Here is a 27,870-nt window from a genome sequence, read left to right on the forward strand (position 1 = left end):
AGTTTTTCATTTGGGTTTTAAATACAAGTAAAGTTGGACGAGAATAAAGTCGTAATTTTATAACTTTTCACCATACTAAGCTAAAATGCGGAATACTGAGAGTCTTGTAAGGTTATAGTTGGTACTGGTTTAATAAAGGAGTAAATACTAAATGTTTTAGCCGCAGGACTTTGAAACGATTGTTTAAACAACTTTTTATTTAACAGAAAGAACCAGACTCTCTGAGCGGGTCACGTTGCACATCACTCAGCTTTTTAATTTAACGTCTTTATTCTGCCAATATTTAAACTACTCTGCTAAAACGACATGGCTGTCGTAGTATTATGATTGTATTCCTGTATATAAAAATAACATTTTTAGCCTGTCTTTACTGAGCTCTGCTGCTGTTTCTCTTTTCACTGTCAAACTTCTCTATGACTGTAAATCCGTTTACAGCAGGACTGAGCAGCTGCTTCTACTGGCTGGAACAGGAGCCTGTTGATTAGTTTGAACGCTGCTGCCACCTAGTGACCGGAGGCTGGTTTATCAGTTAACACGAATAAAGACAATTATTTCCAAGAGTATGAAGAAAAAAGCTGTAAACATATGAATGTTGTAGATCTCTGAATATTTTTAATTTGTCATGTCTGTAATATCTTCCCTATATTCTTTTGATTTTCATACCAATGTTTTACTGTTGAAAGCTACTCTTTATAATATAGCATACTTTATAATATATTGAGTTCTGTTAAAAAAATAAAATAAAGTCCTGCTTCTGACGCGCCCCACTATTTGAGAAGCACTGTGTTGCCACCAATATCCTCTATTTTGATAAGAAAACTGTAACATGAACATGACAAATAATGCTCTCCTGGTTTTCTATTCTGAGACAAAAAAATATTTCTGAAATTATTTTAATTCATATTTTATAATAATGACAGAAAAACACAAATTACACATTTAAAATTGATCATTTAATTTTAAATCCCACTTTGGAAAACGTTGCTGTCACATGCGAGGAAAAGACAGAGAGACAAAGGGACAGGAAGTGGAAACAACGGGACAGGAAGTGGAGACAACAGGACAGGAAGTGGAAACAACGGGACAGGAAGTGGAGACAACGGGACAGGAAGTGGAAACAACGGAACAGGAAGTGGAGACAACGGAACAGGAAGTGGAAACGACGGAACAGGAAGTGGAGACAACGGGACAGGAAGTAGACAGAATTTCTTAAACAGGAAGTGAGAGTAAAAAGGATGGACTCACGGCGCTGCCCTCGTCTCCCGGGAAACCTGGGAAACCATTCTGTCCCAGGACGCCCTGCAGCACAAACACAGCACAGATTACAGACAGATAATCTAGATTATAGTCCTTCAGGACAAACACTCGCTCTCTTGTTATCCTGCAGATAAAACCGTTCTAAACCAGAGACCAGAGAATCGGCTCTGCTGATCCTCCACCTCGCTGTCAGACACTCCAGAAACTGCCTGATAACCTGATGGCTCCTGCCCTCTGGTGGTGGTTTTAGACATTACCGCTGCGTAGACCAGATGGTTGCGATTTTAAAATGTAAAGACCATCAGTAGACGCCAATAAAAGTTTAATTACTGTGAAATTATTGAAGAAATAACCAAAATCTTTGTTGTTGAGATGAACATCAACAACAAAGATTTTGTTAAGCTTATTAAATAAGCTTAATTTTTAAGCTTATTTTTCAGCTTAAAAATAAACTGAAGATTTTTAATTTTCAGCTTCTTCATCAGAGTGGAGCAAAGTTCATCTTTCCAGAGTTTCTCGATCATTCATGGATCTTCTTTAGAAATCTAGACTGTGGATGTTAACATTAGCGTTAGCTGCTACATGTTAGCATTGAGATGCTAACTTAGGCTTGAATAGCTTCTGATAGGCTAACTGTTTTTAGCACAACTTGAACACAACAATCAGATGGTTCAGAAGCAGGAATTAACCCAGAGAAGCTGCTGTAGCGCCTGTAGCTGTGGGTTAGCCTGTCGCAATAACCAATAAATTGAGTTCATTGGTCTCTGAGAATGTGTTCTTACATTTTAAGCTAATTTATTATTAAATAAATTAGCTAATAATTTAATTTATTATTAAATTAGCTTAAAATGGTCTCCAAACAATATTATTGTGTATCAGGAACGATTTATCGACCAGCAGCATTAGTTACGGTGACAGGCCTACCTGTGCGTCAGATTTACAGACCTACCAGAAACGCAAATACAAAAGTTCCTCTCAGGAATTTTGCATGGGAAAAAAAAGATTGTCTTCAAATTTTTGAAGTGAATTAATCTGAATTAATGTTAAACTCCTGGTCCTTCTAAAGACAAAACAAACATTCATAACTGCTGTTATGAAGCTGCAGGTTTGAGTCATGTCTCTCTGGAATGCATGAAATCTGTCCTGCTTCTCTGCAGGGTTCTGCTTTTATGTTCCTGCACTTCAGACGGCAGCGCCGCAGTCACCTTTGACCCCAAGCGGCCCCGGGATCCTCGGACTCCTTCTGGTCCTGAACATTTGCACATGACGTTGCAGCACTCCCTGTTCGACACCGAGTCCTGCAGAAGGGACAGGAAGCAACAAACGAGCCGTGAAAATAAAAGCACGTTTCTACTCATTTCATTCATTTAATTTCATGACATCAAAGAACGTGAAATGTTTCTCATGTGACACAGAAACTTCTAATGGATGTTGTGATGTTCAGGAAAGTGTGAGGATTCGTTCCAGATGTTTGGTTTTTCTTCTCACACATTCCTCAACGAAGCATCTGGTTTCCCCCATCAGCAGAGCAGTTACTGCATGGCGACCGTCTCCAGGCAGCTGATGGACGCCACTGAACTCTGACGTCTGTGAGGAAACCGTTCCTGAAGCAAACAGTCTGGACCGAACCGGACCGGACTAAACCGGACTGGACTACCAGTTAGCAAATGTAGCCCAATCAACACGTATGATATTGGTTACCATCATCCAGTGCTTCCCAGTCCTCAGGCCCCCAGTCTGCATGTTTTAGATGAGCCTCTGCTCCAGAACCGCTGATCCAAATGATACCATCAAGAACTGCAGCCTGTTAATCACCACAGATTCAATCCAGGTGTGGCAGCAGGGAAACATGCAGGCAGGAGGACCGGACCTGAGAAGCGCTGCCGTAATCCTACATGACACCTAGCATAAACTTGCTGTATTATACGGAGCTCGCTATTAGCTATTAGCTCAATCAGAAGCCAACTTCAGCTCTGTATAATCCAGCAAGTTTATGATTGGTGACTCACTGGATTACAGTAAATTCTGTCAAAATGTCAGTGTATTCAAAAAGGCAGTATCATGTATTTCAGGGGTGTCAAACTCCAGTCCTGGAGGAACTCAGTCCTGAAACCTTTAGATGAGACTCTGCAGCACCTGAACAGAATAATCAGGTCATTAAGGTTCTGGAGAACCGATCCACACCAGGAGGAGGTCATTAAACCGTTTCATTCCAGGGTTTTGTACCTGTGGCTCATCTAAAAACTGGATATGTCACCACATCTAAAATCAGTAGCTAGCTTCAGAATGGATGTCGCCCCCTGCTGGCTGGAGATCAGACTTAATTGTGGCCCTAATAGTGCACCATACATATGAGCCAGAGTCAGCTGATCAGGACGCGTCGCTCATCTGTTCTGGTCTGAGCAGAGCGTGGGCTACTTCAGGCGAAGTGATGATGAAATGCTCTCTGCCCTCCTCTGTGACTCCTCGTGTTGCTCTGGAGAGAGCCTCCTCTTCCTCCTCCTCCTTTTCTTCCTCCTCCTGACAGGTTGATGAGTCACATCCTGGTATTCGGCGCCTCCACCTGCAGACCCTGCAGAGGTGGAGCGGTTCTGCTCACCAGGCCGCCTCTGTTTACTGGCCTCTCTGCTGCTGGGCGGCCGCCAGCAGATGCTTGGTGAGCCTTCATCATGTTTTAGCAGTAAATGAGTCTCTGGGGGGTTTTCCTAAGAAAGGAAAACATTTGTCCAGGTTAGATCCAGCTGTGGTCCGCTGGAGTAACGCTGATGAATTAGAAACATGTGTGGATGAGAGGCCAGAATAATGCAGATTGCTAATCCTGTGGATTAGCTGTAGCAGCTGTTGGCTGGAACGACAGAGGAAGGTTGATTAGCCTGTCAGGTTCGACAGCAACAGCAACATTTCTCCTTTATCAGATTCTGCCTGGAGCAGAGGCTCATTTTCCCAGAACAGATGAAAGCGTTGAGTGAATCCCAGAGCAGCCTGTGAACATGAACGTCTCCAAAAACACTTCACAGGATCAGAGGAAAGCTAAATGATGATGTTTGTTCCATGGATGCTAATTTTCTGAAACAGAAACGGCTTACGATCTGTTTGAGGACGGCGCTCCCGACGCTCGGCATTCCGATGGTCAGAGGAAGTTTGTATCCGAACCCTCGGCCGAACTCCACCATCTGCAGCTGGGCGGCGTTGCGCACGCCCTCCAGGGCCACGACGAGCAGCGCGCTGATCCCTGCCGGCAAAGGTACGCACAGGTTACCCGCTTGCGGTGTGATACGCGTTACCGTGGCAACGCCAGCGTCGATCCTGGTCAGTGTGTTACCCGACTGCCGCAGCCTCTCAGATTCGTTCTCCAGAGTAATCACGTCTTCATCGAGTCCATCTGAGAAGATCACCAGCACCTGGTGGAAGACAATGGTCACAGGTTAGATCAGAATTCCTCACCAGGAACGCCGCCGGTCCGGTCGGAACCATGTCGGCCCCGGAGGTCCAGAGCAAACCGCAGGAAAACCTGACATGTTCAGAAACTGTTGGTTCCTTTTAACATAGAATCATGAAATGTTGGGAAGCGCTAACTAGGAATCCGGTTACAATAACCATAAAGCGCTAACCATAACATTAGCTCCACCAACGCAGAACACCAACATGGCACTTAGTGGAAGCTAACGCTAAAACGCTAACCATAACATTAGCTCCACCAACGCAGAACACCAACATGGCACTTAGTGGAAGCTAACGCTAAAGCGCTAACCATAACATTAGCTCCACCAACGCAGAACACCAACATGGCACTTAGTGGAAGCTAACGCTAAAACGCTAACCATAACATTAGCTCCACCAACGCAGAGCACCAACATGGCACTTAGTGGAAGCTAACGCTAAAGCGCTAACCGAAAACTTCAATTCTACTAATGAAGCTAATTAGCTCCACTGATATTGGCTTTAGCTATGCTAAAGCGCTAACGCCATCAATGACACGACATGCTAGAACATATTGATGACCCTCGAAAAGATCAAACTTGTCACTGCTCCACTTCCTGTTGCTTCAGGAAGTGATTCTTTGGAACCGACGTCTCTGTTGTAGCTTCAGTTTTAAAGTTGCTACGTTTTACAAACTCTGCTGCTAATTTATCGTAATTAGCAACAGGATTTGGTCAGAAAGCAGCAGGACATCAGGAGATTTTAACTGTTAATTGTTGAACTACAGCAATGCATTCTGGGTAGAGAATGAACATCATTACCCATCACAGGTGGAGAACGTGAGAAGTTCCTGCTTCGGGATTGTTGCTATGGAAGAATATTCGGCTGTTTTATCTGGGATGGAAACGTGACTTTAGTGAAACAAATATTTTTATTATTTATGGTAAATATAATATTCAAACCTTAAACATCTGCAACCAAAATTTAATTTCCAGATATTTTTATCTTCAGTCATTTGGAGCTCTATGTAAAACCCTTAAAATAAAGTTTAAATGCTAAAGCCAATCATATTAAATCTACTCTTAAAGACTTCAACCCTCGAGCAACAATTTAAATTTTAAATTTAATTTAAATGTTTATGATGCTTTTTTCATTTGCTCCAGTATGTTTTGTGTTTAAATAAAGTTACTGAGGAAGAAATAAAAGAAAGAATGTGAGAAAAGGAAACAGACCTGTGGTGTAAACATTCATTTCAAAATAAGAGCATGGAAGAAATGGCTAACTACAGTAAGAATTGAAAACTTCAACACAGATGTCAAATTTTATTTGACTGACAGTTTATAGAACAGTCTAGAAAATTAGCGCTTCTTACTTAACGTAGAGGAAGTTAAGAGTTCAAATCAGGAAAAAACGCTAAATGCTAAGCTGGGAACTAGCTCTGACATAGCATTCGTGGTTTATGCTGTTAGTCTCTGCTGTGAATATTTTGACGTGCTTCATTTCAGCCTGCCTCCAGTTTGGATAAATAAATAAACCTGCCTTGCCTCACTGATCCCTGGATGTTCCAGTCCAGCTTCGACTATCCTGAAGTTTTATCATCACAACATCTCATTCCAACGCTGGTTCTGAAGCAGAACCGCGTCCGTTTCCCCAAACTCGCCGCCTCCGACTCACCTTCACGCCGGTTCTGGACTCGGCCCTGAACTTCGCCTCGAAGGACCGCAGCAGGGCCACGTTGAAGAACGTGGGCTCCCTCAGACTGGAGGTCATGACCTTTCTCACCACGTCCTCGCTGTAGGCCTCAAATTTGAAGTCGTCCAGGATGCGCCCGTCCCTGGCCACCAGGCGGTAGGCCAGGCTGGGGGTGATGGAGCTGGTGGTGCAGCACAGGCGTGGCACTGAGGAAACGTAGCTGGCGATCTCTGGCAGGAAGGCCTGGAGTTTGCTCTGGCCGCTCACCAAAGTCTCGCCGCTTCGCCGAGAGATATCAAAGCCCATGGCGATGTCGATGGAGCAGTCTGCAGGAAGACGAAGCTCATGTTTGGTTCTGATGGAGAATGAAACACAGCCTCAGACTGAACTTGTAACTCACCAGGTTGGTCTGTTGAAGGTTTGGACTTGCAGATGGTGTCCACTACCTTCTGTTTGATTGCATCCAGGCTGCCAAAGTTCTGCACTGTGAACATCTTCCTGGGGTCTTTGGTGATCTGCAGCAGCTGCAGATCGTGGACGTCGCCAACGCCTATGGCGAACATCTCAATCCCCAAAGCTCTGAGACGATCGGCCGGCTGCTCCACCTCATCCTGTGAATCTCCGTCCGTGATCAGCACCAGATTCTGTGAGATTCCCGAAGATCTCCGGCAGCCACTCGAAGCTTCAAAATATTCAGTGATGGAGTCCAGAGCCAGTCCAATGTTGGTGCCTCCACCCTTATTCGTCATGTTGAAGATGTGGGCCGATACCTCCTTCTCCTGGTAGAACTGGTTGAGGTAAAACTCATGCTGGAAGTCGCTACTGAACTGGGCGAGACCAACGCGAACCAAATCCTCCCCGACTTTAAAGCTGTTCACCAGTTCAATGGTGAAGTTCTTCATGATGGAGTAATCGTTGGAGCTGATGCTGCCAGACTGGTCGATGAGGAAAACCAGGTCAGCCTCCTGCTTCTCACAAACTGCAGAAGCAACAACAGGAAATAGCATGAGGAAAGCGTTGTTTTACTCAGTGCATTGTGGGACATGTCCACTGGCTGGTCAGACAAAATGAGCAACAGCTGGACAATCCTTGGCCTGGACAATAAAAGGCCCCAAAATGTCACATTATGTCAGAAGTCATAAAGCCTCAGATGTTATGTTGGAGCCGTTGATATGTTGGATGCAGGGACGCCGTACCGACGGTCCGATAATGGTCCGTTATCGGACCGTTGGCCCTTTAAGAGTTGGTTTCCAACAGACTGCAGATCCTCCTCATCCTCGTCTGACCGCTCAGCACCAGACGGCCACGTCGGCTCGTCCGTCTGAGGATCGGCTCAGACCAGCGACACTCAGCTGATGAGACTATTGGTCTGAACAACAGACGCATCAAACCTCAGACTGTCTGTAACCGCCTACGGGAAGCCAACTGGGTCAGAACCAGATTCCTCAGCCTCTATCATGTCCAAAGGTCGATTGGCTACAAACGGCTGAACCACGACGTCATCAATGCTGATATGAAGATCAGTAAATACTGAAAATGTAGTTTGAGTTTCTTAATATTGTTAACCCAAATGTTCATAAAACTCTTATATTTGACACGGGGCTTTATATTTTTGTTCAATATCCACAATGACACAACATGAGTATATCGCCCCCAACAGGGTCAAAAGTGCAATTAGAATAGAATTCAACTTTATTGTCATTGTACTGTCACAAGTACAATTACACTAACTGTGCAGTTCTGCATCTTCTTTACTGTATTTATGTCAGTAATCCTCCTGCCATCCTATCATTTGTGTAAATGTATATCGATAGGAAGCAGAACTGAAAGGACTTCAAAATAAAAGCACAGACGTGTAATTACTTGAGTTCTTGACCATCGATACCCAAAACTTCAACAAAGATGCCGCATTTCATTCAACTGAAGCTGAATAAAGTTTACATAATGACCAAGTACATTGGTGCTCTAGAATTTATCGGGTGAAATTAATTTAGGGGAAGCTAAGTGCGCTAAAGTTAGCAAAAAAACTTAATAAAAGCTGAGCTAATGAGCTATTAGCACATTAGCTGGAGGATGCTGCAGCTCAGGTTCTTACTGTAACGTCGGATGAGTCGTCAGAGAAAGGAACTGTCTCACCTGGCTTGGTGGAGTTGCAGAGCACCTGGCTGATGTTCTTGTGAAGGGTTTCCAGGGCTTTGAAGTTGTCCACGTAGAAAACCTTAGACTGATCATTACCAGCCATGATCTCCAGCTGGGTCACGTTGGCTCCTTCCACCCCGATGCTGAACACGTTGACTCCTGCGTTCCTGAGCGCCACAGACGGCTCAACCAGGCTGTATCGGTCGGTAGCATCTCCGTCCGTGATCACCATGAGGATCTGAGGCACCTTCAGCGCCGCCCGCCCCCCGTGCTCAACACCGAAGAACTGCAACGAGTACGTCAGGGCCCGTCCAGTGAAGGTGTCTCCAAACGGGGGCCTCAGGTCTGTTATGGCCTTAAAAACCTCTTGTCTGGTGCTGTACTGACTCAGAGTGAAGATAGATTTGGGGAAGGTGGAGTAGAGGATGACGCCAAAGCGAGTCAGGTCTTTGCCCACTGTGGTTTGGTTCACCATGGACTGCATGAACTTCTGCATGCTTCTGAACTTGTTCAGGGTGATGCTGGTGGAGCCGTCCACCAGGAAGATGATGTCCGCCTGTTCAGTCTTCTTGCAGTCTGGAAGGGAAAAAGGAAAGCTGGTCAGATGAAGAAAAACAATCTTGTCCTATTTGAAAAAGTAATCACCCCCTTTTTGACTCATGAATCACCACATTTTATGACTGAGTTTCACAAGTCATGCCCAGAAATCACCTAAATAGAACCTTTGTGACAACAGGAAGTAGGCTAGACCAGCGGTCCCCAACCTTTTTAGTTCCGCGGACCGGTCAGCCCTTCGCAATTTTGCTGCGGACGGGAGCAGGGTGGGGGGTGGGGGTGGGGGGGTCGTAAGTAATTGAGTCGGGGGCGGGGGTGTTAGGCCTAACCCCCTCGTTTTTCGCGGCGTTACGTTCCAAAAAGAACCGCGATAGGCGAAATCCGCGAAGTAGGCACCTTTATTTTTTTACAATTATTATACAATAAAATACTCCATAATACATTGAAACCAAAGAACAAAACCTTTTTACAGGCCCAAACATTTGTTTAACAAATAAAAAGTACTGTATAAACATTTTTTTAACAAATAACTACTGTACTGTAAAATAATAATTTTAATACGAACTGAAGGCGGATTCCCTTCCCGAATTGCGGAGATCAGCGCCGCCCCACCGCGACCCGAGTCATTGGATTAGAATGGGAGAAAATAAAAAATTATTATGAAAAAAAACAAAACAAAGTACAGTAGGACAAATAGTGACTCGTGTATTTCACTGCTCTTCTGACTGAGCCGCTGCATCCTGACTGCGCTCTGTAGCGGTTTTTTCTTCTAAAGCCCGCGGTGCAGGTGGGTTTCTTCGAGAGTAGTGATGGTGAGATGAAGCCTCATGAGGCATTGAACCACTTGAGCCAACTGGTTCGAGAAAGGGTTCATTTCTTGAGGCTTCATGTGCACACGAAACCACCTACTGGCCAGGTGTATAATCACAGCCAGCTGTATCTTAACACGTGTGATGCATTGAATTTTTGTCTATTATGGCTCTTGGGAATGACGTCATAGGAAGAAATCATTTGTCTACATAAATTATGTATACACATATGTGTATAATAAATTGTTTGAATGCATTCTGTGTGTGTAATTATTCCCAAAATAGTAGTGTCATGTGATATGGCATATTGTGTAATAATGTTTTTCTGTGACTCTAGAAAAATGGCCTGGGCTTAATCAGGCAGAGGACAGTGAAAGTGCTTGTGGAACTAGGGAGGGGGTAGTGAATAGGCTAATGCTTGTGTAACTTGGATGATTTCATGCATTTTTATTAAGAAACAACAATTTCTCCACAGTTTTTGGTTTCAAACGATTTCTCTTTTTTGACACTACATGGATGAGGTGTTATTATTGTACCCCAACTCCTTGGAGCACAATAAACACCTCACCTTTACAGAAAATAAGAAACAGTGAAAAATACAGCAAACATAATGCATCTGCAAATGTTCAGTTCACCTTACCTTGTTAGGGCTTATCAAATCAAAATGTTCCCACATAGGAGAAATCCTCCTCTTTCTCGCCGGCTCCATCCTACTCCTCTCTATCTATCTCTCTCTCTCTCTCTCTCTCTCTCTCTCTCTCTCTCTCTCTCTCTCTCTCTCTCTCTCTCTCTCTCAACACCAAACTAACTGTCTCAAACTAAATAGCCACTATCCAAACTCTGCTATCCAAACTATCAAAACTCTATCCACTCTCTCAACTGACCGCAACTCGCCTACAACAACCCACATTTTGAATGGAGCCTGTGGGGTTTCTAAAGCTGTCAAAACCCGCGCCAACATCTGAGCCACTTCCCGAAGCAGTCACGTGGTACAGCCGGGCAGCGAGGCTTCGGACGTCATCGTTTTCGGCTCCTCCCCTAAATGAAGCAAGCCTCGATACGCGCTTTACGGAAACGCCCCCTCCATTACTCGACACACGCCTCGAAGCCTCGGCACATCACCTAACATCACTAGTGTACATATTAAACTGCAACGTTGTTGACACACAGGTAGAGAAGAAGTGGAGAGACTGTTTAGCCAATCAGAATGCAGAACACAATGCACGATGCAAATCTGTGAAGCAGCGAGACCGTGAAAGGTGAACCGTGATGTAGCGACGGTTCACTGTACTCTGATGTTGTTTTGTTACTCATTCTGCTGCAAGTTGGCTCAATTTTGACGCGCAAGTAACCGGTAAAATCCGGTTTAGGATTTTCAAAATAAAAGATCTGGAAGTAGTTCATTATTTCTTGCGCGGAGCGGACCAATTGGTTGGGGACCACTGGGCTAGAAAACCTCAGAAAGTTATTGTCACTATCCTTAAAATGTTCTGTGGACTTACGAGGCAATAGTTGGGCTCTGGTGCAAGACTAACAGCATCTCAAAACCAGAACATCACATAGCTACAGTCAGACACGGTGGTGGTAGTATGATGGTCTGGGGATGCCTCAGGCTAAAGTTTGACTTGTCTGGCCACCATCTGTGACCTTAAGCTCACTGAAGGATGTAGAAAGACAATGACCCGCCGGATGGCTCTGCCGAGGCTGAGGTTCTGAACTGGCCCGTTAAAGAGGACTTCAACCTCAAGTCCACTCGACTTGAGACAGAAAGGACAATACAGCAAATAAATGAACACCTTTCATAGCCTGGAAACATAATATTTTCTGACCTCTCTCTGGATCACACAGATCCAGGGACAGCTGTCTCTCCAGAGCCTTCAGAGCATCGAAGTCCCTCTCAGCATACATCCTCTCTGCAGAGCCGCTGATCTCCAGCAGCTGGGTGGTGTTGGCCTTCATCACTCCAATGGCGTAGACCAGAACTCTCTTGGCCCTCAGCTCCTCAGCAGGAGCTTTGACGTTGTCTTGAGCCTCGCCATCAGTAATCACCACCAGCCTCTGCGGCAGGTCTGGGCGACCTCCCCTGGCTGGATCGAAGAGCTGCGACACCGCTGAGATGGCTGCACCGGTCTTCGTTCCTCCGCCCATCTGTGTCATGCCGTCAACGGCCACCATCATGTCATTTTTGGTGAAGTGCTCAATGAGGGAGAACTCAGGCTTCTGGCGGCTGCTGAACTGCATCACACCGACGTGAACCTCATTCCTGCCAACAAAAGACGTGCTGATGATAGATTTCATGAAGTCCTTCATTTTGTTGTAGTCGTCTGGGTGAATACTTCCAGAGCTGTCGATGAGGAACAGCAGGTCACCTGGTACATCTTTACAAACTGTGGACAAATGGACACAGACATGGGATGAGAAACCTTAAAAATGTTCATCATGCCTCTGAAATCCACCTACAAACTTTTACTAAACATTCTCCAAACTTTTTTGGAGGATGTCTACTTTCCACCAAATCTCCTGAATAAACCAGTAAGCTTACCGTCTGTGGTACAGATGTCAGTGATAATATCGTCCTTGATTGGATTGAGAGCATCAAAATTGTTAACGAAGAACATCCTCTTTGGGTTGCCAGAAATCTCTTCCAGTTCTCCCACAACAGCGTCCTTCACCCCGATGGCGTAGGTGATCACGCCCTGCGCCCTCAGAGCCTCTGCAGGAGCCTTGACCTTATCTGCAGACTCTCCATCAGTGATGACCACCAGGTACTCAGGAACTTTGTGACCGCGGGTCACCGTGGCTCTCTTAAAGAGCGGACCCATGAACTCCAGAGCTTTCCCAGTCTTTGTGCCGCCTCCCTCCTGTCCGATTTCCTCCACCGCTGTCTTCAGCGTCTCCTGATTCGAATAGGTCGTCAGATCAAATTCCAGTTCTGGCAAATCTGCATATTTTGCGACTCCTATGCGGATATGTTGTGGTCCAATACGGAAAATGTTGATAAACTCAAGGATGAACTTCTTCATGTCTTGAAAATCAGACGGGTAAATACTTCCTGAGTGGTCGATGAGGAAGAAGATGTCAGCTTCATCTGTTTGGACGCAGCCTGTGAAGGAAACACAAACAGCACATTTGTTCCCATTAAGTTAGTGAAAACTGGTCAAAGTGCAAATATCTCTAGGTTGTTTTTGCTTGGAGTCTAACAGCAGATTTTCTGAGACGCTGTTGCGGACCTTCTCTGATGCCAGATCTTCTTGCGCTGACTGACACCGCCTGGCGGATGATGTTGTAGCACAGAGTTTTCTGCAGGTACTCTTCCAGCGATTTCAGTCTGGCGAAGCTGTCCACTATGAAGACATGTTTCTGTGGAGGGTGGGAGGCTATCTGTCTCAGCTCATCCTCATTGGCATTTTGGACTCCCACGGAGTAAATGGTGACTCCGGCACGCCGAAGCTCAGCTGCTGCCTGGCTCACATTGTCCTGAGACTCTCCATCGGTGATCACTACAGCCACCTGCTCCACACCTTTATCCTTCCTGCTCCCTGTCTCTGTGATGAAGACATTCTCCTGCGTGAAGTTCAGGGCAGCCCCTGTGCTCGTACCACCTCCACGGTAAGGCAGGATTTTGATGAAGTTCAGTAGTTCGGTTTTCTGTTTGAATGTGTTGAGGTAGACCTGCGCTGTGGGTTGCTCGTTGTACAAGACGATCCCCACTCGGACTCTGTTTGGATTGATCTCCAGGCCGCTGATGATCGAGTACAGGAAGGAACGCACCAGCTGGAAGTTTTCGACAGTGATGCTTCCCGACTCATCCACGATGAACACGATATCGGCCAGTTTCGCAGCTCTGCAATCTGCAGAAAAATCAGAAATAATGTCAAACACGTTTGGAGGCCTTAGTCCTCGACGCGGACGTCGCGGGTTCGACTCCCGGTCCCGACGACCTTTACCGCATGTCTTCCCCCCTCTCCTGGCCCTCCTTCCTGTCTGCCTACTGTGGAAAAAAGACGAGCCGCTAGCGCCGCAAAAACTCTTCGGAGAAAAAAATAAATAAATAAATAATGTCAAACACCCAGCTTGGCATGATGTGCTTAAAGTATTCTTTAAGTGCTTATAAAGCAGATCATTTGTAAATTCGATGATCAGATTTACTGATTCTAACGTCAGAGCAGACACCAGGCATCATCTTAAATCTTAAACGGATGAGCTACAGCAGCAGGTAGTCAGGTTACAATTAAAGTCAAGTGTAACTGGGGCGTGCTGTGGTGGCGCAGCGGGTTAGCATGCCCCACGTTTGGAGGCCTTAGTCCTCGACGCGGATGTTGCGGGTTCGACTCCCGGTCCCGACGACCTTTGCCGCATGTCTTCCCCCCTCTCCTCTGTCTGCCTACTGTAGAAAAAATACGAGCCGCTAGCGCCGCAAAAACTCTTCGGAGAAAAAAAAGGAAAAAAAAAAAGTTAAGTGTAACTAACCTTGAGTCAGAGACGTCTCGGGTTCCTCGGTCTCAAAGATCCGTTTGAGCAGAGGAACAGTAGTGGTGTTGACCTGGTAGACATGCTGTCCAGTGGCGACCACGCGTAGCTCCTCCATGGACGCGCCGAGGCTCATCCCCACCACAGTGATGGCTTCTGACTGGACTTGACGGGATCCAAAAAACACACGATCACTGGAGTCATTCCCGCTCATAACAACCAGGAACTGTCTGTAGCCTTGATCTGCTCGGCTTCCCGCCTCCTTGGTGAAAAAGTTGGCGCTGGCGTAGGTCAAGGCGGCGCCCAGGTTTCGTTTTGCAGCAGGTGGAAGCCGGAGATATTGGAAGCTCTTCACTGCAGCCTGGATCTGCTCTCTGGTTTGATGCTGGTTGAGGAGAAACTCCACCTTCACTTGTTCACTGTACTGGGCCAAGCCCAGGCGATAGGCAGAAGCTCCAAAGTTAACCTGATTGGCCAGTCGGGTGAGGATCGTTCTGACCTGCTGGAACTGAACTTGTGTCATACCGCCGTCCACCAGGAAGAAGATGTCTGCAAACTTCTCTGCCAAAGCTGAAAGAAGGAACAACACTGAATGAGTTCTGGAGGTCAGACGTGTTGAACTGGTAAGGTCCAACTCAACCAACAACCAACTCTAGACTGGAAATAAGAAAGTCTCTAAGCTAATGCTGTTCTTGAGACCAAACGTTGACCTCGAGCATCACAGGAAGCAGAACTCAGCACATCCTGCCGCTAAGACCAGTTACAATGTGAAACACGAGACTGCAAGAACAGCAAACAAATCTGATACTGACGTCTGCTTTAAATCCAAAAGCACCATGGGAAGACTTACTGAGACTTTAGAGGCCCTGCAGCTCTCTGCCTCACCTTGTCTTTGGTCCTCCATGGAGACACAGACGGTTTGCAGCAGACCCCCCGTCAGCCTCTGGAGAGCCTCGTAGCTGTCGATGGTGAACAGGAAGCGCTGTGACGGCTGGTTAGCGATGTTCTCCAGCTCCTCCAGATTGGCCTTTCCCACCCCGATGGCGAAGACGATGACCCCCTGTTCTCGCAGTCGCCGAGCAGGCTCCGTCACGTTGTCTGACGAGTCTCCGTCAGTGATGACCACGGCGATCTGAGGCACTCTCTGACTCGCTCGGCTGCCCGCCTCCTCCGTGAAGTACTCTGAAATCAGGAAGTTTATGGCCTTGCCGGTATTCGTGCCTCCGGTCCGGTAGGGAAATTTCTGTATTGCAGTCATCAGAGACGGAGCGTCCAGGTGCTCCTTCAACAGGAACTCTTTGTGAGGGTTGGTACTGTACTGAGCCAGGCCGACCCGGACTTTGTCTGGGCCGATGTCAAGACCGGAGACGATGCTTTGGAGAAATAACCGAACTTGCTTAAAGCTGGGGATGCCAATGCTGGAAGAGCCATCGACCAGAAAGACGATGTCGGCCATGTTGGCTACGGCACATTCTGCAAAGAAGAAGAAGAAAGTCAAACACTGCAAAACTGGTCCTGATCCGAGTGTTTCTGATCACCGAGTGTTTCTGATCCGAGTGTTTTTGTGCTCCGAGTGTTTGGAAGAGAAACACCCTACAAACCTCAGACGTTTCTGTTCTGAAGAGAGATTATTTAATCAGGCGTTTCCCAGAGCTGAGTTGCAGAACTCACCATTCGATGACCTTCTATTCATCAGTAAAATGTTACTCAGCAGGGTTCACGGAGGCAGATACTTTAGTTTTCCAGCTCCTACTTTACTCAGGCAGACACCCTGGATACTTTCTGGATTAGGGCCAAAACTTTCCTCTGACAGTTAGACTAAATAAAGTTTTTCTGAAACATCTCTGGAGTTTTCTGTTCTTACTGACATTAAAACAGTCTACCTACTTTCTGTAGAAACTCCTGGCTCAATGATTCTGTTAGTCTGGAAAAAAGTCACGATAGATTGTTGCCTATATCGTCTTTGGTTCTCCTGACGTTTTCTTCTTGATAAAGGGTTTGTTCCTCTCCACTCTCACCCTGTACTTGCTCAAAGCAAGAGTGATTAAATCTGTCTCTTTTTAGGGAATATCTTCCCAGAGCTTTGATTAGGACCTCAGGACCTCGACAATCAGCTTGTGGCCCCCAGGGCCAAACTGAGTTTATCCTAGAGAAAATGGACCAATCACAGATCAGCGCTCTGGATGCGCGACCAGACCGGTCTTTACCTTGAGACATCTGCTGGACTTGTCTCTTGGCCTCCTCCACGGTGGTGCAGAGCGTCTGGACGATGTTCTGGGAAATGCCCTGCAGAGCGGAGAAGTCCGACACGCTGTGGACGTGCTGACCGTACGGCCGGTTTGCTATCTGCTTCAGCTCATCTGCGTCTGCGTCCTTGATGCCAATGGCGTACAGAATGATCCCCTTGTTCCTCAGCCTCTCTGCATGGAGCTCCACCTCGTCCTGCGATTTGCCGTCGGTGATGACCACGGCGATCTGCGGAACACTCTGCGCCGCGCGGCTCCCAGCTGACTCCACAAAGTGCTTGTTCAGTACGAAGTCCAGGCCCTTCCCGGTGTTGGTTCCGCCCCCCGAGTACGGTAGGCTCTCGATGTACTCCAGGATCTCCTTCTTGTCCTGGAAGGTGTTGAGCTGGAACTCGGTACGCGGCGTGAAGCTGTACTGGACCAGGCCGACCCGGACGTGATCGGGACTGACGTCGAAGCTGTTGACCAGCGTGTAGAGAAACTGACGGATCTGATCGAAGTTCTCGGTGCCGATGCTCCATGAGCCGTCCACCAGGAAGACCAGGTCAGCTACGGCCTCTTGGGTGCAGACTGAGGGAGGGTGGAGGTCAAGGAGAGCGCTGACAGAATCTAACAGAGCCGGACCGGACTACCGGACTGGACCTCTGGCCGCAGGTGAGGAAGCGTAGCGTGATTTCAGGATAGAGGTGGTGAGCTGATCGTGTTGAGTGAAAACTGGAGGAAAATAAGTAGCGTGATTCCTGATTCGGTGCGGTTCTGGAAGGTTTCTGGACGCCAGCAGCGTGGATAGGGATCACAGCCGTCCGCCAATACTGGAGAGCTCCTCTAAAACGCTTACGCCTTCATATTCATTAATACGCATCGTGGAAATTGGCTTAGCGCCACCTCAAAAACTAATGTACACAGTCTTCATGATCTACAATCTGGATTGGCTGTACACTCTAATCCGCTAGTAGGCTAATGTGCTATTAGCAGAGCTAATTATTTGTTAAATGTTTTTGCTAACTTTGAAAACATTTAGCATGCTTAGCTTCCCCTAAATTTATTTTTACACATAAATGCTAAAGTGTTAATTTACTTGCCTGTTTTGTAAATTTTCAGTTAAATTAAGGTACTCATGCTTTTATTTTGAAGTCTGTTTACGCAGCAGTTGTTTCCTGTCTTCACGTTCTCCACCTGTGATCCAGTTTTAAATCTTCTGATGTCCCACTGCTTTCTGACAGAAGCCACACCGCTAGGTTAGGCTAAATCAGCAACAGTTAGCAAAACTCAGCATCATGAATTTAGCATTTAGCAATAGACCATATCGTATTTTCGATATGCTCTGTGGCAGTATCCATGCGGAGTGACGTTCTCTGTAAATCCTGAACCGTGAAAAGGCGACGGCTCACTGAAGAACCAAGCAGATGCAAAGCAGAACCGTCTGTGGCTCAAATCCCAACATTTCAGGTAGTTTCCTCTGCCATGAGCTGGCCTGTACACACTGACTGCTCAGCGCTACACTGGCTAACCCCGGTTGGTGTCCTGCAGCTGAAGGTGAAGCCCGGCTGTGTTGCAGTGCAGCGTGAGGGTGGAGCAGAGACATGCAGCTCATGCTGAGTTCATCTCTCCTACAGATGTTACGAGTGAAGCGTGGGAGTGTCTGCACGTGAAGCAGAGCAGCATCATCGCACCCACCTGTCGTCTGGGCGCCGTTGCCATGGAAACACACCGCCACGATGAGGCACAGCAGCAGACTCCGGCCCCCCTCCATGATGGATCTGTCCTCAAGTTCTTCTCTTCCTGGAACAAACAGACAAGTTGTAGATGAAGAGGAGCAGTCTGCTCAACATCTGGAGGTGGGAGGTCCAACCACAGCTGGGCGGTGGGGAACCAGAACCAGAACCAGAACCAGACATTGAAATGTCTTCCATTGTCTCCTCAGCCCTCAAGCAACAAGAGCTCAGAAATAAAAGATGACGAATATGAAGCAGAAATATTTGAGGCTTTCCCTCAGTAAAGCTTCCCAACACGACACTCTAGGCGTAACGCACAAAGACTCAAAGGGTCACAAGTATTCATACTCTCGCTGTGAGTGCTCCAATCCAGGAAGAACTGTGGGTGGAAACACGTCGTCTTTGTCCCATTCCTGGTTCTTCTTCCTGCTGGGAACCAGTCGGCCCAGCAGGTTCCCTCCTCTTCCTCAGCAGACCTTCGCTGCATCACTGCTGAGACGATCCAAGCCCAAACCATGAGTCCCATCATCCTGCTGCCTCCTTTCCTAGCATGTTCGCTTTTGTTTGACCCAAATGAAGGCAGGATGTAAATCAGGCGTTTTAATGAAGAAAACAATCCAAAAACCTCCAAGTCGTCACAATGGGACCAGGAAATGCAGTGACAGTCAAGAAGGTAAGTAACAGTGGTGGGCGCTAAGCCACTAATGTGCTAATAGTGTTGCTAATTGTTGTTTAGTGCTGCAATGTTTTTGCTAACTTTGAAAACATTTAGTGCCATTAGCTTCCCCTAAGCTAATTTTTCCAAAACAGGTCTAGTGCACAGATTTACTTTTGTAAACTTTGATCCTCCAGAGGGCGATGTAACACGTGTGTCATCGACACAAGGTGGGTAACATGGTTGAAGTTAGCATACTAGCATTAGCTTCTACCAGGTATCATTATTAATCCTTTATACAGGAAAATCTCTTCATACTGTCAAGACAGACCCGTTAACCAGAGATACCTGTTACTATGTTGCTTTAGCGCTTTAGCATTAGCTACCACTAAACAGTATGTTGGTATAATGCCTTAGTTTTCACATGGCCAATGTTTATGCTCAGTGTTTAGGTAAGCGCAGCTAGCTTTGCCATTAGCGGTGAGCAGAGCAGAGGAACAGGAAGGAAACTAATCAACACAGAAGAAACATGGAGACAAAAACAACACAGATAAAGAAAACTAAACCCAAACACACAAATGGCAACACCATTTAAACAGCGATGAGCATGTGGGGTTGAACAGCATACAGAACATGAAGCCCAACGACGAAGAAAATATAAACACACCCAATGGTTTAACAGACAGAAACTTTAACCCAGTTGTTGCCTCAGTAAATCTTTCTTAATTAGAGCAAAATAAGAAAATCCTGCTTTAAAAAAGGCATTTTAATATTATACTGATTATATTGTTTATAATTATGAAGAAAATTTCCACATTGATTCATTTTCAGTGATTTATCTTTGGTTTGTGGTTGAAAAACTATAACTATGATGTGAATGACACCAGGATCTAGATTTATTTTATGACACTGACATAATTTTTCATGAAATGAGTCGATGATCTCATTAGCCACAGATGTTAATTAAAGTCAGACTGAACCGTTTTAGAGCCGCGTCTCCTGGTTGCTTCATCCCGTTTCCCAGCAGCGTTTCCTCCTCTCAGGTCAGAGGTCAGAGTGACGCCATGCAGGAACCGCAGCTCACAGATACAACCGTAAATCTGCTGTAGTCGCAGGAATCAGTTCACAACCACAGGAAGTGATGTGGGTCACACATCGCCGGAGGTGCCGGTCCGTCAGTCAGCTTAGTTTTTATTTGGGCGAATATTCCTGAGCGACGCCTGCAGAGAAGCTGCATCTGATTATTACTCTGTGCTCCGCTGCCCATAAGTTGGACAAAAGGTGACATATTTACAGATTACATTTAGATTCCTGAATCTGTTCCAAACAGTCGCTGCAGGTTTTCCAGAAGCTTGAAAATGTTTAAATGAGACTTTTCAGCTGAAGCAGGAAGATGGAGGACAGACGGACAGGAAGGAGACAGAAGCAGCAGCTGGATCATTTCGTTTAGTTTCACCGTCATGAATCCAGCTTAGGTTAATTTCTTTACTGGGTTTACTGGGTTCAACCACGCCTAGCAACGGGGTAAAGCGAGTTCAGTAATTGTAGTTTGTTTTTGAGCTGTAATTTTTTATATTTTTATTTGAAGCCCCAAAGTCGCTTCACTCTGTTATTGTAAGCCAGAGAAAAAACTGGAAAAATAAATAATTGACAGTTGAGTTTTTTTTGGTTACTGACCTGCTCCTTTTGTATGTTATGTTACAGCCTGACAGGTGAAACAGAAGTGGGGGCTCGTCCGGGATTGACCATGCCTAACCATGGGGTCAACCACATCTAGAAACAGGGTCAACTCCTCACTAAGTTGGTATTTTCTGTCATCACCTCTCAGCAAATAACTGAACCTCTCTGAAGCTTCAATAATAGATCTATGAGGGGAGATCTATGAGGGGAGATCTATGAGGGAATCAGACTCTTGGTGAATTTGACTCGTGGTGTTTACCGATCAAGAGGAACCAGCCGTTTAACGACTCCAGACTGCTGTGGGCCCAACTTGGGTTCCTGCTGGTGAGAGCGGGGAACTCTGTGGCTCCGACAGCTTAATGAGCCTTAATGGTTTCTCCATGGTGAGAGCTGAGCCTCGGCATCTGGCTGCATTTACCGCCGAGCGGCTCCACTTCCTGTGACCTGAGGGCAGCAGGCGGCGTCTCGCTACGGCCAGGATGAGCAGAAAATCCTTCCTGAGAGTCAACTTCATGGAGAAACTGCTGCTGGTTCACCAGCTGCTCTCAGACCGGCCGCTACGCCCACACTGGGCCCAGTTCACCTAGACTGGGCTGGGTGAACTGGGCCCAGTCTGTCCCAGTTCACCCAAACCCACAGTTCCGGTCCGGTTCTGGCTGTGTGTTTCCTCAGCCTGTTTAGTCCCGGGCCCCTTTCAGGGGGTCCATCTGCAGCCAATCAGAGGCCTGCGGGCCGTTGGGGCCCCTGTGGGTCCCGGTGTTGTTTACCCATCAGCTCTGTTTACCAGAAACTCCAGAACCTCTGGCGGCCCGCCATGTTTACAGTTTGGACCCGAGTGTGCGTCGGCACCGCCTCCCCATTTGATCTCTGTTGGAGTCCCGCTCCGAGAATCTGAAGGACGTCAGGCGGTTCTGATGCTGGCCGGGCCCAGAACGAGGTGCTCTGGTTCTGGTCCAATCTGAGGCCGGCCTGCAGATGTTCCTCGTTACAGCCTCATTACTCCTCCTGGTTCTGTTCAGATCCGATCGGATCGGGAGTGAATCAGAAGGGAAGGAAGGTAAGAAAGAAGGAAGGAAGGAAGGAAAGAAGGAAGGAAGGGAGGGAGGGAGGAAGGAAGTATGGAAGGGAGAGAGGGAGGGAGGAAGAACCCAACGGACCTCTGGGTCGGTTTTGTTCTGGTCCGGTCCAGACATGGTCATGGTTCTGATGACAAGGAGAGAACCCTGCCGCCCGTTGCTATGGAAACAGATGCCGCCCACTCTGAAGGGAAGGAGCGGTCCAGAACCAGAACCTGGAGGTTCTGTAACATCTGGAGCACGGCGGCCTCTGGTTGGCCCGTTGCATCGCCAGATGTTTGTTCTCTGGATAATCCAAACACGTCGTATGGAAGGTATACGGGCCGGGCCGGCCGAGAGTAAACTGCTGTCAGGATGTGGTTTACATCTGAGCCCTGAGGTCCAATAGAACCATCGGACGGTCCCGATGACATCACAGCGATGTCATGCCCAGGAAGCAAAAATGTCAAAAATATGAGCAGCAAGTATAAAACCTTCCACCAAGCAGAAGTCCTCCCGGCCACCAGGGGGAGTCGCTTTTTACACGTTTCTCTACTTTGGACATGAATGTAGCATTTATCTACAGTGGCTGACAAACACACAGCAAGCAGCAAACGCAGCAAACATGAACTTTAATAACACAAAAACTAAAATCAACAGAAAAACGCTGCAAACAAAAACTGATGACATCACAGGAAGTAGGAGCAAAAACGACCAACAACAAAACAAAAGCAAAGAAAATGCAGCAACCATGAAAAGAAACAAAAGGAAAAATGCCACAAACAGCAAAAACAGCAGCGAAGTCCTCCTGGCCACCGGGGGAGCCGTCCAAGAAAACCGTATTTGACCAGAACCTCAGTGAAGGTGGAGGAAGAAAGAAAAGTTGCGTTCAGCCGGATTTATGATTGATGCGCCTCTGATGTTGTGAAACTTTGTGGACAGTAGTTCAGAAAAACATGGCGGACGTTAAAGAGCGCCCCCTGCTGGAGGTTCACAAACAGATGGATCCCATCCAGTAAGAACACCAGGCTCACAGGAGGAGCCATGTTGATGCTAACAAGCATCTAAAGATGCTGCGTGGGGGTTTGTGCGCCACACCGCCCCCTGGTGTCCAGCAGGAAACGAGCTACAAAAAGCGCCGACTGGATTCCATTTTCCACAGACGAGATTTAAGCTTTGTGTTATCAGACAGCAGCATATTTACATAGGAAATATCAGCGACTCCAGACTCCCCCTGGTGGTCGGGAGGACGCGCGTTGAGTGGCTGCATTTCACTGCCAATCGTTATTTTAGTAATCAATTATTGTGACGATTATTCTGATGATTCTTCTGGTGATTAATTGATATCCAGGTGATTAATCTGCAGCGTTTCTGTTGTGTATAACTTTCCTGCATGATTGATGCGTTTGCGGCGTTTCTTCCCCTGGGGTTAGGGTTAGGGGTTAGGGTTAGGGGTTAGGAAGGAGCAGAGAACATGTTTATCGAAGCAGCGTTTGTTCCTGCAGCTCGGACGAGTCCTGCAGAAAAGTTGTTTGTTTTTTCATGATGATTCTCAGAGTTTCCATGGAAACTTCAGGAAAACCTTTGGAAAGACATGAAAGGAGGAGGGAACATCTGGCGCTCGGCTGTTTCCGTCCGATCGCAGCGCTGCAGCGTTTCCTCCGACGACACCAGGAGGCCCTCCGGGTTTCTGGTTGGGTTCTGGAGGAGGTTCTGATGGCTCAGAGATGTTTTTGGTTTTTACTCTGCTTTTGCTGTCAGAGATGATGGAGCGGACCAATTAAAGTCTCGGAACCAGGATCCACAGCGGCTCCTTGTGAGTCGCTGTGTTTGTTCTGGACTCAGAGAGAAAAAGTATGTTGGTTCTGGTACTGTAGGGTTTTGGATTTGTATCCCATGAAGAACAAAAATGAGTCAGAAGAATAAAAAAATAATCTCTGAAGGAAGCAGGACTGCTGCTGCCACGCCGGCTTGGCTCGGTCCACTTTGACCACAGAACCGGTTCTGATGATGCTGTGGGTCTTGGTTGGACCAGAACCAGGGAGAGTTATCGCACCGAAGATCTATCTGCCTGACGAACAAACAGATCTGAACAGAACCGCTCCGGTTCCGCCGGTTCTGCTGAACCGGGACCAGTACGGCAAGATGTTTACAAATTTATTAGCCATAAATTATGAACGTTACAGTCGAAAATTAAGGGAAGTAATTTAGATAATTTAATCTGCAATAAGAGCAAAACATGAGTTCATTTGTCAAACTCATATTCAACATGTTAGCATTTAGCTTGCTAGATAAATTAAATATCTAATTTGGAAGCTGGATAATTTGTTTGTAATTTAAAAACTTAGTTTGCCAGCTTAATATTCAACTAAATATTTAATTTCATTTTTCATTTTGACCCAAATTATCGTGATTCATTTTAGACGGACTTTATAAAACTGTTTTTCCGACCACAGAGGAGCCTTTCGGTTTTCAGAGCTAACAACATGAAGCTCCTCCAGGATGAACAAGGTGGTATTAAATATAAAACAGCTTGCCCTATGCTACAGCTGAGGCTCTTCGGTTCCGGTCCAAAGCAGTAGCTGTTCTAATCCAAACCAGCAGCAGCTCCTTGTTTCTGACAGCTGGAACATCTGGATCTGTGAGAACTTCCCACCACTCCGTTCAGAACCATCAGGAGGTTTAAGGCTTCGGATCAGAACCTGAACCAACCGGGAACCCGGGAAAAATATTTTAACTGGTCAGGGAACCGAGAGATGGTTGTGATGGAGCAGCTGCTGGGTAAAGAGGAAGAGGAGAGGAGGAGGAAGAGGAAGAGGAGATCTTTGCACGCTGTAGCAGGAAGGAAGTTTGTTCTGGATGAATCTCCATGTCCTCCAAGCAGCACATGGAACCGGAGGTGATGTTTGATTCAACGCATCAGATCTGAGCGCACACACACACACACACACACACACCCACAGCCACACACACACACACAACCTGGAGGTTCGGGTTAAACATGGAGGTCAGTTGGTTTACAGTCCTGATACAAAGAGGCGCTAACTTCCAGATCAACTAACATTAGTATTCGTAGCCGGAGCAGTGAGCATGAGGGTGATTGACAGCACTAAGATCCTCCTCCTGGCTCTGATTGGTTGTTTCTGACTCTGGTGAATTTTTGTAGTTAATACTGGGAGTACTGGGAGAAGCAGAGGAGCTCATTTTTCCCACAGATTATAATAATAATATTAACAGATATGTAAAAATCATATTTTTTTATATACTGCAGCTGATATTTCAATGTTTCTGTGCACATTTTAAGATTTTGTTCAAATATGATTTAGCAATATTTTGCCTGAAGCCGCCTCAGTGCTGCTCTCTTCAGGTTGAATAACGGTACTGCAGTTGAGTTTTCCTGTTGGTTCTGAAGGTCCATCTTTAGCGCTTCGGTTGTTAGCGCATCTGACTCAGAGGCGCCCCCTGGTGGCGAGCAGGTGGAAGAGCTAGCGTGGTTAGCATTGATCGATAGCGTCAGCCATGCTGTCACTGCAGGTGACGGGAATGAAACCGGTACCTGGTGCAGGTTCAGCGCCTGGCTCAAAAGCCCTTCAGCAGCACAGCGGGAGCCTCCAACCGTCCTGCAAAACCATAAAGCAGCAGTGAACACACGAGATCCAAACCGTCGGATCAGAACCGCACGGAAATGTTTAACAGCAGAGATTTCTGAAATATTCCCTTTCAGGTGCAGATCAGGGATTATAATGTTTCTATTTTACTGTCCAGTTTTCTTTTTCTCATCCACCTGTGAAATGATCAGATGCTTCTTTATGAACAGTGACAAAAGATGGAAACACAGAAGGAACGAGAGCGAGGCAGAGAAAGAGATAAATAGAGGAATCGTTGATCAGACGCAGATAAAGGTGTAAAATCTTTTTCACAGAAACAAGATGGCGGTCAGTGAGGTCGAGTGAAGAAACGGGTGAAGTAAGGCGAGCTTTGTTCAGGAAGCGGCCCGGCGCGCTGGGTCCAGACTGAAGCTGGAGGGATCAACCCGTCCACAAGGTGCAGCTCGATTTTCTGAATCATTCTCAGACTGGAATGTGAGCAGCTGGACCAGAGCTCCCAGTAAGCAGCATGAAGAACTGGGACCTGGCAGCATAAACAGGAAAACACTCATCAGGTCTGGAGGAGCCATAAACATGAGCGTGACCTCTGACCTCTGCTGTCGCACCTAACAGAGGAAAGAGTTCAGACCAGACCAACAGAAACAGATTCAAGGTGTTGAAGAGAAACGCTCCAGGTCCGGTCCGGTTCTGACATCAGAACCAGGCCAGGAGGAGAGTCGGTGTGAAACCACCAAAATAAACCAACCGATAAATTAAAGATTATTTTAAATAACTACGCAGGGCCCCCTGCGCCTCTGCTCGTTTCGCTCCAACATTTCTCTGATCTAAACTTTCTGATGGATTTAGTTACTGAACAGTTTCAGGTTTTTTTCTTGCAGTGGAAACTGGAGCAGAAAGATTTGAAGATGATGAAGGGAGGAACCTTCATCCTGCTGATCCTAATCTGATTGGTTCCTGGCGCCGCCGACTCCGAGCTAATGAGAGGCTGGAAACGTAAACTCTGACCAAACAAGGTCTGCAGGAGGCACACACACACACACACACACACACACACGCACACACACACACACACACACACACACACACACACACAGTTGCATACAATGGCAGCAAAAATGTAAACGATGCAGGACTTGGAAGCTCAGAACGTTTTAATGCGACTTATTGAGGCGAAGCTTCTGCCTCAGGGCCCGGCTGTTTGGGGCCCGGGACCGGATCTCATCTGGGCCCCTGACACCAACATGTCAGCTCCAGATGCTTCATCACTCCTCAGCTGATCTGTGTGACGTAGCGGCTAACACTACAGGGTTTCCCCGGTGTTTTATAAGCCTGGCAGCCGCCATGCTCTGCTGGCCCCCCACCAGGCTGAGTGTTGCTTGTTTCTTTTAAGAAAAAAAAATAAATAAATAAAATAAATTTAAAAAAAAAATATATATATATATATATATATATATATATATATATTGTAGGCACCCGAATGCATCGCAGACACTGAATGAAACTGAATGAACGGAAATCAGAGAGAACATTTGCCTCGCCCCTGGGGGGCAAAAGAGTGGTGGGGGGGCATTTGAGGGGCAGGTGTAGGTGGGGTGGGGGTTAGAACAGATTATAGAGAAACATCAGAGATTAAAGCCGAGCGGCATACCGGCGCTCGGCCATCACGGTGCGGTGAATAATTTCTGGCTTTCAAACCTACATGAAGCAGCAAAATAAAGACGAAACTCTCAGAAACTGAAGTTATGAATATTTCTGAACATAAACAGATCAGAAGAATAAGATGGAAAATCAGACTAATATTCAGAGCTGCTTTGGAAATTATAATAATAATGTATGAAACTTTTCAGATTTGATCAAATCTCAGCATCAATCTGCAAGTTAATTGTGTAAAAAGCTCCAACATTTGCAAACATTTCTCAGGTTTATCTACAAACGTCAAGAGAAAACTGTGATTCTCCTTAAGCTGCATAAAAATAAAACCTTTACATGCTATAAAAGAAGAGAAAGCTGCAACAATCTGCAGATAAAGTGATGCATATTTGGTTTTAATGCACTAACTTCAGGTTGAGTTGTGCAGACCTACAGCAAGTCGGGAACAAAGAGATGCAGCGTTACTTACAGACGAGCCGCTCCGCGTCCGCTCCCTCCAGAACCCAGGCGCCCAGTCCCACAGCCATGCAAGGAGGAAACGGCTCCGGCCGGAGGCTCCGCCCCCTGCTGGGAGCCCTGGGCGCCGCAGCGACCAATCACTGCAAAAAACCGCCGTGGAATTTACATTAAAACTACTTAAAATCACAACAGAACAATATCATAAGGTGGAAAACAAAAATGTTTATGTTGTTTTTACAGCAACAATGTGTGAACAGAATCCAATTTATCAGTTAAAAAAATCTGAGAAGGGGGGGCGCTAGTGCGCGGCTGTAGGATGTAGACGTGTTGGTTTGCGCTCTCCACCACAACTCTAAACAAATATCTAAATACCACGATAAAAACATCTAGGAGCAGGCATCGTTGACTCTGCACCTCCGACTAGTAACCGGGCATCATGCCGCCGCCGAAAAAAGCCACA

General features: G+C 46.5%; 1 protein-coding gene across 4 annotated transcripts in view; it reads right to left on the reverse strand.

The window, feature by feature from the left end:
- Window positions 1-27,534, reverse strand: part of col6a4a (collagen, type VI, alpha 4a) — a 42,708-nt gene extending 15,174 nt beyond the window's left edge. For 2 of the 4 annotated variants that reach the window (XM_028012926.1, XM_028012924.1), the window contains exons 1-16: window positions 27,421-27,485; window positions 25,250-25,313; window positions 18,266-18,370; window positions 16,550-17,158; window positions 15,228-15,815; window positions 14,343-14,912; window positions 13,103-13,723; window positions 12,415-12,975; window positions 11,702-12,259; window positions 8,506-9,084; window positions 6,770-7,348; window positions 6,352-6,695; window positions 4,580-4,658; window positions 4,344-4,489; window positions 2,463-2,555; window positions 1,246-1,299 (exon numbers count right to left, since the gene is read on the reverse strand). In XM_028012926.1, the coding sequence (XP_027868727.1) occupies window positions 1,246-1,299; window positions 2,463-2,555; window positions 4,344-4,489; window positions 4,580-4,658; window positions 6,352-6,695; window positions 6,770-7,348; window positions 8,506-9,084; window positions 11,702-12,259; window positions 12,415-12,975; window positions 13,103-13,723; window positions 14,343-14,912; window positions 15,228-15,815; window positions 16,550-17,158; window positions 18,266-18,341 (5,457 nt within the window). In that variant the 5' untranslated portion in view covers window positions 18,342-18,370; window positions 25,250-25,313; window positions 27,421-27,485. Of the gene's footprint in view, window positions 1-1,245; window positions 1,300-2,462; window positions 2,556-4,343; window positions 4,490-4,579; window positions 4,659-6,351; window positions 6,696-6,769; window positions 7,349-8,505; window positions 9,085-11,701; window positions 12,260-12,414; window positions 12,976-13,102; window positions 13,724-14,342; window positions 14,913-15,227; window positions 15,816-16,549; window positions 17,159-18,265; window positions 18,371-25,249; window positions 25,314-27,420 lie in introns of all 4 variants that reach the window. The other 2 variants (XM_028012925.1, XM_028012927.1) reach the window with 2 other exon arrangements.
- Window positions 27,535-27,870: the final 336 nt, after the last annotated feature.

The sequence above is a fragment of the Xiphophorus couchianus genome, chromosome 3 (assembly GCF_001444195.1).
Source record: "Xiphophorus couchianus chromosome 3, X_couchianus-1.0, whole genome shotgun sequence".
NCBI lineage: Eukaryota > Metazoa > Chordata > Actinopteri > Cyprinodontiformes > Poeciliidae > Xiphophorus > Xiphophorus couchianus.